Source organism: Lissotriton helveticus, chromosome 2_1 (genome assembly GCF_964261635.1).
Source record: "Lissotriton helveticus chromosome 2_1, aLisHel1.1, whole genome shotgun sequence".
Classification (NCBI taxonomy): domain Eukaryota; kingdom Metazoa; phylum Chordata; class Amphibia; order Caudata; family Salamandridae; genus Lissotriton; species Lissotriton helveticus.
This window is the reverse complement of record NC_136059.1, coordinates 1,254,582,577-1,254,594,580: the sequence shown is the minus strand read 5'-3', so window position 1 is coordinate 1,254,594,580 and position 12,004 is coordinate 1,254,582,577. Positions and strand designations below refer to the sequence as shown.

The 12,004-nt window shown below is 43.1% G+C and overlaps 1 protein-coding gene across 1 annotated transcript in view; it reads right to left on the bottom strand.

Annotated features, from left to right (window-relative positions):
• The window catches only part of LOC144818611 (all-trans-retinol dehydrogenase [NAD(+)] ADH4-like), a 194,461-nt gene that overhangs the window by 54,222 nt on the left and 128,235 nt on the right, over positions 1–12,004 (bottom strand). The window contains exons 6-7 of the mRNA XM_078676207.1: positions 9,155–9,415; positions 532–667 (exon numbers count right to left, since the gene is read on the bottom strand). Of these exons, the coding sequence (XP_078532333.1) occupies positions 532–667; positions 9,155–9,415 (397 nt within the window). The remainder of the gene's footprint in view (positions 1–531; positions 668–9,154; positions 9,416–12,004) is intronic.

Genomic DNA, 12,004 nt, shown 5'->3' with positions numbered 1-12,004 from the left:
ATATCCGCCGTGGTGTGGGCGTTTTTTTGCGCGGGCCAGCCGTGCCGGCCAACGGACATGTGCAGCACTACGGAGGAAAACTTAAAAAAGGCAATTTTCATTTACGATGCCAATAGCCGAAACTCACGTAAATGCGAGACCTATTGCATTGCAAATGCTTGTTAAGTTATGCATAGGCGTATGCATAAAAGAACATTGCAAAGTTAAAATATGGTACATACAGTTCTTACAGCCTGTGGAGCAGTTTACATTCACCAAGAAGACAGCCATCCCCATGAGAGACAGAACAAGTACCAATGCCTATTCCAGTTAACCAGAGTACACACTAGGCTACAGTTTGCCAAAAAACATTGTTCATTAAAGTTTTAGAATCTATAAACATATTTGGTTAACTTAAATAGGTTTGAAGATGTAGGAAGAGTTACATTGTGATATGTTATTTTCTTCTCACGCTACCAATGTGTCCTTTTGCCTCACACTTAGCTCTATTATTTCACATGTAGAAAAGGGCTCACCACAAGTATCACTTACCTCCAAAGAAGGTGGCCTTGAGGGTGCGCCCCATGATCAACTGGAATGGGTCAACAGCTACACCACTGTCATCCAGTGCCACTCCGACAAGGGCACATGTTCCCCATCCTACTGTGGTGCACTCAAGAGCAGCTCTCTGAAACAAAACCAGAAACAGTGAGGAAAGAAATCATAAGTTGAATGCCAGCACAGGTGAAGCACAACACAAAACACCACACTCTTGGGACATAGCATTGACAAATAAGACACAAACAAAAGAAACTGGCACCAGAGGAGAAACCGATATCACACTATGTGCACACAATTAGCTGGAAACCCCTGCAGAGAGGAGGTTTTCTGCTATTTGTTTCGATGATCTGTGCAATAGGTGTCAATAACACTCCCCCCCCCCTCCCAGCTGTGCGGCAACTTACGGGCTCTCCCAATGTTCTTTCCGACCCATCAATTATGTACACAAGAGACCCTTTTGTGGTGTTAGAATGGCTGCATTTTCACCAAATCACAGGTTGGCACACACTTGTCATCGTAGTTAAACAGAAGTGCTCACTTGGTGGATCCTAATATGTCTGTTATAAGAATATTTTATTTGACCGAATCACTTGCACTCCACATACCAATATCTCTTATCCAGACCGCATGCCCTTCATACTAGGACTTTATTCACCCCCGTGGTATAAGTAGAACCACAAAAGGCGCTAAACTCAATACAGATATTCAACCTCACTATGCCAGTTATACATTGTGTTCCATTTTATTAAAACAAATTAAAAACATCTCTCTTCATATTAAAAGTCAGAATATTTCCTTTCCAATTGGTAACAACTCATTCAATATCTGTAGTGGAATAACACATTTGCTGCAATATCACACTTCACAATACATAGTACCAATATTCAACATATAATCAAAAACATATATATATAAAAATGTTAAAAACCACAGAGGTTTATTGTCCAATGCGTTTCGGTGGATCCTGCTTTCGCACCACCTTCCTCAGGACAGTTAAAAAACACAATAATCTGAAAATACAAAAGTCCAGAATCACCTATGTAGTTTTCTTAAATATCCAGAGGATATTTAAGAAAAACTAAACATAAATACATTTGCCTCTGCAGTTGCCAAAATTAAGAATTGGTAAATCTGACTGCAGTTTCCCTAGATGGTCCATCAGGGATTGTAGAAAAGTTTTTAAAGGTACAAACCAATGGAGGAGACGTGGTGTGATTGTGAGATTTGAGAGTGTTATTAAAAGGCGAATGGAGATGTATGTATGTGAGGATGTGTGTTATGACCTTCACTCTTTGATTTAAGTGGGACTACATACAGCAGACAATTAGAGGCAGAGATAAAGATTGTTTTTTATTTCACATGGAACTATGCTATGTATTGAAAAATGGTCCAATGTACATAAGTGAATCTGGACTTTTGTATTTTCAGATTATTGTGTTTTTAACTGTCCTGAGGAAGGTGGTGGGAAAGCAGAATCCACCGAAACACGTCGACAATAAACCTCTGTGGTTTTTAACATTTATATATATACTAGCAGCCCGTCCCGACGTTGTCTGGGTATGAATTGCTGCCGGCCAGTAGTATATTGTTTTGTAGGATTTCGTTTAGATAGCATTTCTTATCTGTGACAGGCCTGTGAAACGCTCCGATTCACAGTGCAGTGCTGATGCACTTAAGAGTGCGCGTTCAGTAGTGTGTGAACTCGAGTTTCCCTACTTTATTGTTCCTTGCAATATTATATAGCACGAACTTGACAACATGGCATGAGCACAATTTACATTACAGAAGAACACATTAATTTGTGGTAGGCACAGGGAGACAAAGCGATTTGCCTGGAATCACAGGATGTTGAGCTGATGCCGAGATTCGAACGTAGCTTCCCAGCTCTAAAGTTCGCAATTCTAGAACTTGTGGCGGGAGGTGTATCTAAAAGTGTATGTCGGTGCTGGCCATCAATTAGAGAGACTTGTGCATTTTTCAAATGGGTGGTGAAAAAATATGAGTATGTTGCTGGAGATTTGGGCCGCCGTGCCACCAATGTACTTATCGGGGGAGGGTAAACACCCATTATTCTGCAACTTTCTTTCCGCATACCATCACTCCGCATACTTTCATTACGAAAGTACCATGACTCCGCAATGCCATTATAACGCATGGCATTACATTTTATATGCTTTTACCACGCATACATTTACAACGAAATTCGTTGTAAATGCATGAATGGTAAAAGCATGTTTTTTTTTAATGTCTGGATAAGGTAAGTATGGGTATAGGGCAGCAGTTCCCAAACTGTGCGCCGCGGCGCCCCGGTGCGCCGTGATGAGTTGCCAGGGGCGCCGCGCACGATGTGGGAAAATATTGTCTGGCCTTGTGCTGAGCAAAACTCTCTACCAGGGCCTGAATGCAGCCAGCAATTGAAGGTTATTCTAGCCACAGCATGACATAAGGGGGAGTCACGGCTCGCTCATGGTTAACTCATTTATTTTGTCAAGACAAGTTTGAAAGCGACGAGAAATAAATGTCTGTGCACTGGCCCACAGTCTCGTAGGGAAACAGGACAACATTTAAAGAACAGGCAGGCTCCTCGCAGAGCAAGATAAACTTTATAGATTTCAAATATTGCTACTTCACACCGCCCATGTACAATTACATGCTGTCTGCTGTTCCCGCACTTTACGTAAACTTGAAACACTGCGCCTCATTTTATAAATCCAAAATTCCAGTGGGCAAACTCGTGGCTGTGGAAATACGCCACATTGCAGCCAGGATTAATTTGCCAGCCCCACTCCTGGCCCCAGTCTGACCCTCCGTACATTTTTCCATGTTTCAAAACTTTTTCTGAGACTGGTTCTACACGTCCCTATTTCTTACATTTGACTAACCTAGAGACAATCATTCTCCCCTCTCAAGGAGGGTGAAAGGATTGTTTCCTTGCTGTTAACAGGCTTGCTGTGTCTTGTATGTACCGGAGCAGCCTGTGACTCAGAATTGAAGGACACAAGCCTCTCTGATTAAAAAGACAGGGATATATCAGTGCCCTCCGTATCCAATGCACATGAATACAGAGCAATCCAGAGATGTGGATGTGGAGTGTAATGAATATTTTTTAATTAGGGCTCTTGCATTGCTTGATATAATGCACAATTAGGCTGGTTCTTCTCCCGGAAGCAACTGGCAGAAGCCCAGGCTTGCATCCACTACTACTGTACTAGCCTCTCATGCCACTTGTTCTTCTGCTGCCCTACTGTCTTGCCATGCGACTTGCTCGGTTAAGATGTACTGGACGGTGTGCAAAGTGACTTTCTCTCCCACCATCCAGCAGACTTGGCATGAAACTTGCTCGCCACATGAACTTGCTTTGTGCCTGGCTGTAACCCAGACCTACATGTCTGACCTGTAAACAGAATTAGCTTGGTCCCCCTTATTCGCCTTCCAACTGACTTTGGCCAGGTCCTTCTTGCTTGTCATGCAATCGGTCTCAGTCTCAGTCTCAGTCCAACTGGCTTTCCATGCAATCTTAACCTGGCCACCACTGACCTGGGATGTAATTGGGTCTACCACCTCCACCATGTGCAACTGTCTCTACCTTATCCATACCAACATGCTGCAAAACTGCCTCTTGCCCGTCCATTCTTCCTGCCATGAGACTGGCTCTACCCCAGCCCCACTGAGCTGGCTGGATCTTACGCAGCCCTGTCTTCTGCCATTCATCTCATTCTACCCCCAACCTTACTGTCCTGCTCTGCCTCAGCCCCTGTGACCTGGAGTGTGCCTACTAGCTCTTCCAATGCTCGCTGACCTGACCCCACTGACAGTATATTACTTTCTGTTCACCAGCCCTCCCAGTCTGCCATTGACTGCCCCATCCCTACTGTACTAACTTTACTAGGTGACTGACTCTGCCCGTGCACAGTGACATGGCATGCGCTGTTTTGGCTTGCCAGGGAACTTTAACGATCATAAAACGCCCCAAAACATGACCTCCTCTGCTTGTCATCAATTGGAAAATACAAAAGCGTACTCACAGAAATATTCAGAGTTGCCAGCTGAACAAAAAAGTTAGTGCTCTCTATTTCCTAGTCTTTCCTTGAAATAAATGATGATTTTATCACCGATTTTACCCTGTTTCCAAATTAAGAAAGTACATATTCGACAACAATTTGAAAAATGAAATAAAGTCAACAGGTGATTGTATCGTTTCTCACTTAATGAGTTCCTATTGAACAACTGTTATATTTGTATGTTGTTACAAATATGATCATAATTCATTAATCGCATCCCAATTAATTTCAGGAAGACAACTGGAAGTACTCCCGAGGTCGGGCTTACATCCCCCCCCCCCCCAGCGGTAAAAAAATGGTGGGGAGCCACGGCCAACTGCCAATTAGGTCAAGGGAGCCACAGGTCAAAAAAGTTTGGGAACCACTGGTATAGGGGTATATGTTTTGGGGTACTGAGGTATATGTTTTGGGGTGTTTGGGTATTTTAAGGGTTCAAATATAGTTTTGGGTTATAGGGTACAGGGGTATTTTTAAGGTTCAGGGATAGGTTTGGGTTTTGAGGTACAGGGGTATTTTAAGGGTTCAGGGCTAGGTTTGGGTTTTGGGGTACAGGGGTATTTTTAGGGTTCAGGGGCAGGTTTGGGTTTTGGGGTACAGGGTTATTTTTAGGGTTCAGGGCTAGGTTTTGGGTTTTGGGGTACAGGGGTATTTTTAGGGTTCAGGGGTAGGTTTGGGTTTTGGGGTACAGGGGTATTTTAAGGGATCAGGGCTAGGTTTGGGTTTTGGGGTACAGGGGTATTTAATGATTCAGGGGTAGGTTTGGGTTTTGGGGTACAGTGGTATTTTTAGGGTTCAGGGCTAGGTTTGGGTTTCGGGGTACAGGGGTAATTTTAGGGTTCAGGGCTAGGTTTGGGTTTTGGGGTACAGGGGTATTTTTAGGGTTTAGGGATAGGTTTAAGTTTTGGGGTACAGGGTATATTTATAGGGTTAAGATGGGTTAATGTTTAAGGGTTTTGGGGTATTTTAAGGAGTAAGGGTGGGTATGATTATGGGGTTCAGGAGTATTTAAAGGGAGCAGGGTGGGATTAGCACACAATATGAGACATGGCATGAAGGGCGGAACGTACCACAAGCCCCAAGCGTTTGTCACGCCCCCAGCACACGCCCACAGCACAACGCAGACATGCCCACAAGGGACTACTTTGCTGGCACGGTTCTTTTACCTTTTAAATGTATATGGTGGGCGTCTGCATAGCCTATGTCCTTCTGCTGCAACTGCCCTTTCCAGCGCTGTATGGGGTGTTGTGATTGGTGCTGTGGTTCCTGAGATTACCCTCCTCAAAGGTTTGGGCTCTCTCTTTATTATATTAGTATGGATGTTTTTGATTATATGTTGAATATTGGTACTATGTATTGTAAAGTGTGATATTGCAGCAAATGTGTTATTCCACTACAGCATAGCTTTCCAAACTGTGTGGCGCGACACATTACTGTGTCGCGCCCCAGCCGTAGGTGTGTCGCGGGATGAGACGACTTCTGCCGGCAATCAGCAGAGTTGGGCTGCAGGGGCTCTTAGAAGGGGTGAAACAACAACAAAGCCCCATTAACATGCACACGGTCTTTGACGACCTGTGAATTGCTCGGGTGCGGCTGTGAGCGGGCCCGGGATGCCACACACGACTTAGCATTTTTTTATTAGCGTGAGCAGTATTTTAATGTTCCAGCCAATACATGGATTCATAAAATCACACAAAGCCAGTATTTGCCACATAAAACAGACAGTAACTATATAAAGAAAGCTCTTTAAAAAGTGCTCTACAGCTGCCTTGGTGATTCCTGACTGATCATTAAATTAAACAAAAAAACAAAAAGGCCATGTGAAAATGAACACAGACGATTTTATATAAAGTTAAGTCCAGGTATCGTGTCCTCACCTTTGCAGAATCTTAAAAAAAAGAAACATATGTCTGGTATTTATCCGTGAGACAGGTGGCAGCCCTAGTAGTGGTGAGGGGACCTGAGACCATACATTCAGAGACTTTATGTTAATTGGGGGCCCACCTCCTTTAATGAGTTAGTAACTTTTTAATGGAATTGCAACTACGATTGTGCTCACAAACTATTGATAAACCTTGTTGCAATTGGCAGTATAGGTATGAGTCCGTAAAAGCACAGTGCAATTAGAAACGGCTTTACTGATTCTCAAAAAGGGCTAAGATGATGGCTAAAAGCCGTTCTGCAAAACAAACCCTTTGATTTTGTAGGTCGCAGAGTTGGCAAAGGCAAAACGGCTTTGTAAATCTGGCCCTAGTTTAGTTCCTTTGCAACAAAATGCGTAACGCTGATTTATTTGCTCGTTCTGCCATCTAGTGGGCAAGGGTCAACTAGCATCAAGGTCACAAAAATTCATATTTTGGGTTGGCTGGCTGCCTGGCCTCTAGGGAAGCACTGCCTGCCCTGGCAGGCTGGAAACGCTTGTATGCTGCTTTTGTAACCTGGGGGGCAATATTGCAGCACAGCTGCAAACCCGGCCCCCAGTAACAAATCGGCCCCGGTGTGTGTGTGTGGGGGGTGTGTGTTTGGTTGTGTGTGGGGGGTTGTGTCTGTGTGTGTGGGGTGTGTGTGGGGGGTGTGTGGGTGTGTGTGTGTGGGGTGTGTGTGGGGGTGTGGGGTGTGTGTGGGGTTGTGTGTGTGAGTGTGTGTGTGTGGGGTGGTGTGTCTGTGGGTGGTGTGTGTTGGGTTGTGTGTGGAGTGTGTGGGGTCTGTGTGGGGGGTGTGGGGTGTGTGTGTAGGGTGTGTGTGTGTGTGGGGTGTGTGTGTGTGTGTGTGGGGTGGTGTGTGTGTGGGGTGGTGTGTGTTGGGTTGTGTGTGGGGTGTGTGTGGGGGGTTGTGTGGGGTGTGTGCGGGTGGGGTGTGTGTGGGGTGTGTGTGTGTGTGGGGTGTGTGTGGGGTGTGTGGGTGGGTGTGTGTGTGGGGTGTGTGTGGGGTTGTGTGTGGGGTGTGTGTGGGGGGTTGTGTGGGGTGTGTGTGGGTGGGGTGTGGGGGGTTGTGTGGGGTGTGTGTGTGGGGTGGTGTGTCTGTGGGGGGTTGTGTGTGGGGTTGTGTGTGGGGTGTGTGTGTGGGGTGGGGTATGTGTGTGTGGGGCCCGAATCCACCATAGGTGGTCCGGGCTCGCTCGCTGTGCTTCCTCACGTTACTGTGTCCCTGAAAATCTTTTCACAAAAAGGTGTGTCACCAACATGAAAAGTTTGGAAAGCTGTGCACTACAGCTATTTAATGAGTTGTTACCAATTGGAAAGGAAATATTCTAACTGTTAATATGAAGAGAGATCTTTTTAATTTGTTTTAATAAAATGGAACACAATGTATAACTGCCATAGTGAGGTTGAATATCTTTATTGAGTTTAGTGCCTTTTGTGGTTCTACTAATACCAAGGGGGTGAATATAGTCCTAGTATGATGGGCATGTGGCCTGGATTAGAGATATTGGTATGTGGAGTGATTCGGTCAAATAAAATATTCTTATAACAGACATGTTAGGATCCACCAAGGGAACACTTTTCTTTACCTACTGTGACTTACACAGTTCCGTTCTGGTTAACGGGTTACTCTCTATTTTTTATCCATACACTTGTCATCAACTTTCTCATTTTTGGTTTATCTTGGACTACAACATAAGGCATTTTCGGAACAGGTTATACAGTGTATATCCTATAATTTATTCATATTAATAACCATAACTTCCAACTGTTGTGACAGCTCTTGTTGGGGCAATTGCTTATGTCCTTAAGAGAAGATTCTTGTTAAACCTCGTGACTCCCCACTCCCTTGTTACACTGCGGCTGCGACACCTGCCTTCTCTGGTGTGGGATCAATTTCCTCTGGCAAAAAAGCCTGGGACTACTGATCTCAGTTACCTTTTAGGCCATACTTGCGACCACATCCCTCTTTCTTGATTGGGCACTTTGAACCCAAACTTCCTGGTCATTTACTGGCCTTTTTATTGGCACGCTATTGTTCCCTGTTGCCGCTGTGCCCTTTGTCTGCCACCCACGGGGTGCTAGCCGCTCTCCTTTTAGGGCTTGCTGCTCCTCCCGATCAACAGTAATACTGGTTGTGAAATTTCGAACAGAACATTGGTGGCAGCATCAGAATCTTTGTTTTTGTTGGAGTTGGAGGAGGAGGCAGTGAATTTAAAATGCACCAGTCCAGGGATAATTCTCCAGGACCCATGGAATTAAAAATATAGGCCATGACATAACAAATCAACTTTGAAAGACACTCCCCCATCAAACACTCTCAATTAGCCCAAGACTGAACAACTTCAATAAGAACTCCCGGTGAAAATCTGCCCCAAAATGATGAATTACCAGGACTACCAGACCTGGAATTACAGAATCTACAGAAATTCCTTGTGTCTTAGTGGATCCTCAGGGTTCAACCTGTAATGGGCCAGATTTGCCTCATTCCTTAAGTTAGCGGTACCCCCAGTATCAGTAACTCCGGGGGTTAGGAAAATCCAGCCCATTTCCAGGGCCACACTTAATGAGGGCCATAGAGAGAATTCCCAAAAAAGAACATGCGGGTACTGTCTGAGAGGGCAAAATACTTACCATGACATCCAAAATACCAATGCACTCTATAGCAAAATCCACACCGCCGTTTGTGAGTTCTGCAATAACTTTCTGAATAGGCTGAGAGTAGTCCTGGGGGTTAATGCACTCTGTTGCTCCAAGTTCTCGCGCTTTTGGAAATTTGTCCTTGTTGATGTCGATGCCAATGATACGCGTGGCTCCAGCTGCTTTACAGCCCATGACCGCTGAAAGGCCGACTCCTCCCAATCCAAACACTGCGCAGGTGGAGCCAGGTTCAACCTGCAGCAAATTACACACTGTTCCATTAGGCTTTATCAGTCAGTGACAATTCAAGATATGTACGCTCAAGGCAAATAAGTAGAAGCTGAGGAAAAGTAGGGTAAATAACTTTATAAAACACATATACAACACTTATATCTTCCAGTCTGAACAATGCAGACCATCAAAGCTTCACAGATGTCCCGGGGGCATATCACACTCCAAAACAGGGCAGGAGAGGTAGGATAAACGTTGGCAAAATTCGGGATGGCGCTGAGCTCTTTAGCTTGCGTCCACCACAGCCGCTATCTTGGCCACGCCCCCCAAACACAGATCTTTTATTCCTGCACTGTCATGTGTCACAAGACAAAAATGTACGTGTTTTGATGGCAATGTTATTTTTTTTATTTGAACCCTATTTGTTCCTCTGGATTTTTTATGTTGGAAATTGTTTGTAGTCCAGACCTGGCAATCCAAGGTCGACTAAGGAAATATCGGAAGGTGTTCAACCTCATTTGCTAATATGTTTGCAGCAATACTTCCCTCATTTATTGCCAATGGTAAACCTCATGCCAGCTGAATATCGTTAATTACGAATATACCGCATCCAGATTATTTTTGATCTGCCTCTTTCTTCAAAAATGTAACCCCCCAAAACCTATTATGAATTAGCAAAGTTCATTAGACTTGAATTGAGAGACTGTGTGATTTTACTGTTGATAGAACCTGTGCTCAAAATCAATGTGAATTAAATATTAAAGGTCGTTTAGATTTTAAACCTATATTAAAAGTCTGTTGCAAAACTCTACGCAAATAACATTTCCCATCAAATGCAATGATACAGCAGCATTCGTGACCACCGGAAACGCTCTTGGTCCTAGCTCGCAGAGCTTCACCCACAACCCATTTTACTCTTTATTGACTAGCAACCATACTTTGAAGTTGTAATCAGAAACCCTCTATACCTATTTGTAGTGTGACTATTTCAGAAAATGCATTGATTACTTTCAAAAGTCAATATTTGACAATGATTAGAAGCTACTATGCAGCTATTTTACTGATAAGGGCTTACACATTTTCTACATTACACTTCCTTGTTTTTCCCTCCCTTTAAAAAGTCACAGAAATAGCTGGAAATGTAAATAAATATGTGGTTAAATTCACATACAAATCTGGAAGCGTTATAGTGTGCGCGTCCACCGCACAATTTAGGGAAGTCCTCTAATCCAATTAGGGGAGTTGTGCGGTTTGGAAGGGCCAAACGTGCGGTTCACACAATTCGCCCATACTCATTGGTCCTGTAATAAAGCTTGGGAGAGGATCTGTGCGCTGATAGGTCCTGCGTGGCCAAGCCCCTTCATCAAAGAGACTACTTCTGCAGGATGGACCTTCAAAGGTCCAGCCTAACAATTTTACATTAAAAGCTACTATTTACTTCTACTTTGAAAGTATAACATTAATTCAGTTCTAGCTCGACATGAGCTCAGCCGGACTGTTGTGATTGGAAATAACAACATTGCATTTTGTGCATCGACACTGCAAACATATCATGGCCAAAATATCAAATACTACTATATCATAAAAGACACACACACACACACACACACACACACACACATATATATATATATATATAGATATATATATATATATATATATATATATATATATATATATATATATATATATATATATATATATATATATATATATATCTATATATATATATATATATATATATCAATTCAGTTTTTCCCGTAGGGAAGTTGTTTCCTCATGCACTCCCGTGTGAAAGAATTCCAAAACCAACACCGGGTTTGAAGTCAGAATATAATTTCTTTAATCAGCAACCAGCATAACCCAACGCGTTTCGGTCTCTACGGAGACCTTGCTCACAGGTAATTGTGCTCGACACCATTTTACTGATTAAAAGAAAAAAAAGGGGAAAGGGGGGTGGTACCCTTTCGAATTACATCACTTCCTGTAACTTGTACAGGTGTTCTGGGACATGTAGTTTAATGAATTAAATTTGTGCAATTTCCTTCATACGTGGTGCAGATTAGCAATTTGTTAATCATTTTCCAAAACATATAATTAGATTCTATTCAACTTGTACCTAAAGCATTTACCTCATGCATTGATATTTTAATTGAACCATAAAGAAAATTTCGTTTTCACAACGTAACCATTATTGAAGCCCTCCAGTGGGCTTTTAACCCTTTTTACCATTTGCGCACAAGTTCAACAATTATGCATTTGATTTATGCATTGGAAACAATATCAACTCAAATAGATAATAATTGTAAATTACCGCCCTCTAGTGGGCAAACCAGTACTGCACCTTAAACCATACTTGTGCATTTGGCTGTATAATCCGATATGTCCTGAAACAACATTATAGTGAGAATAAAGTTTTGTTAAAAAACATTATTGGATACTCAATGGGCATCAGTCATTTTCTGATAAGGGCAACTTTACAGATGGCAATGTAGTTCTTCGTCCTGATTGTGCCCAAACGGGCTCAAGGTGCGGAAATTCATAATATGTTTGGACTCTTTTTGTCTCATCACCAATTCACGATCTCCATATATGCATATGTATACTATTTCT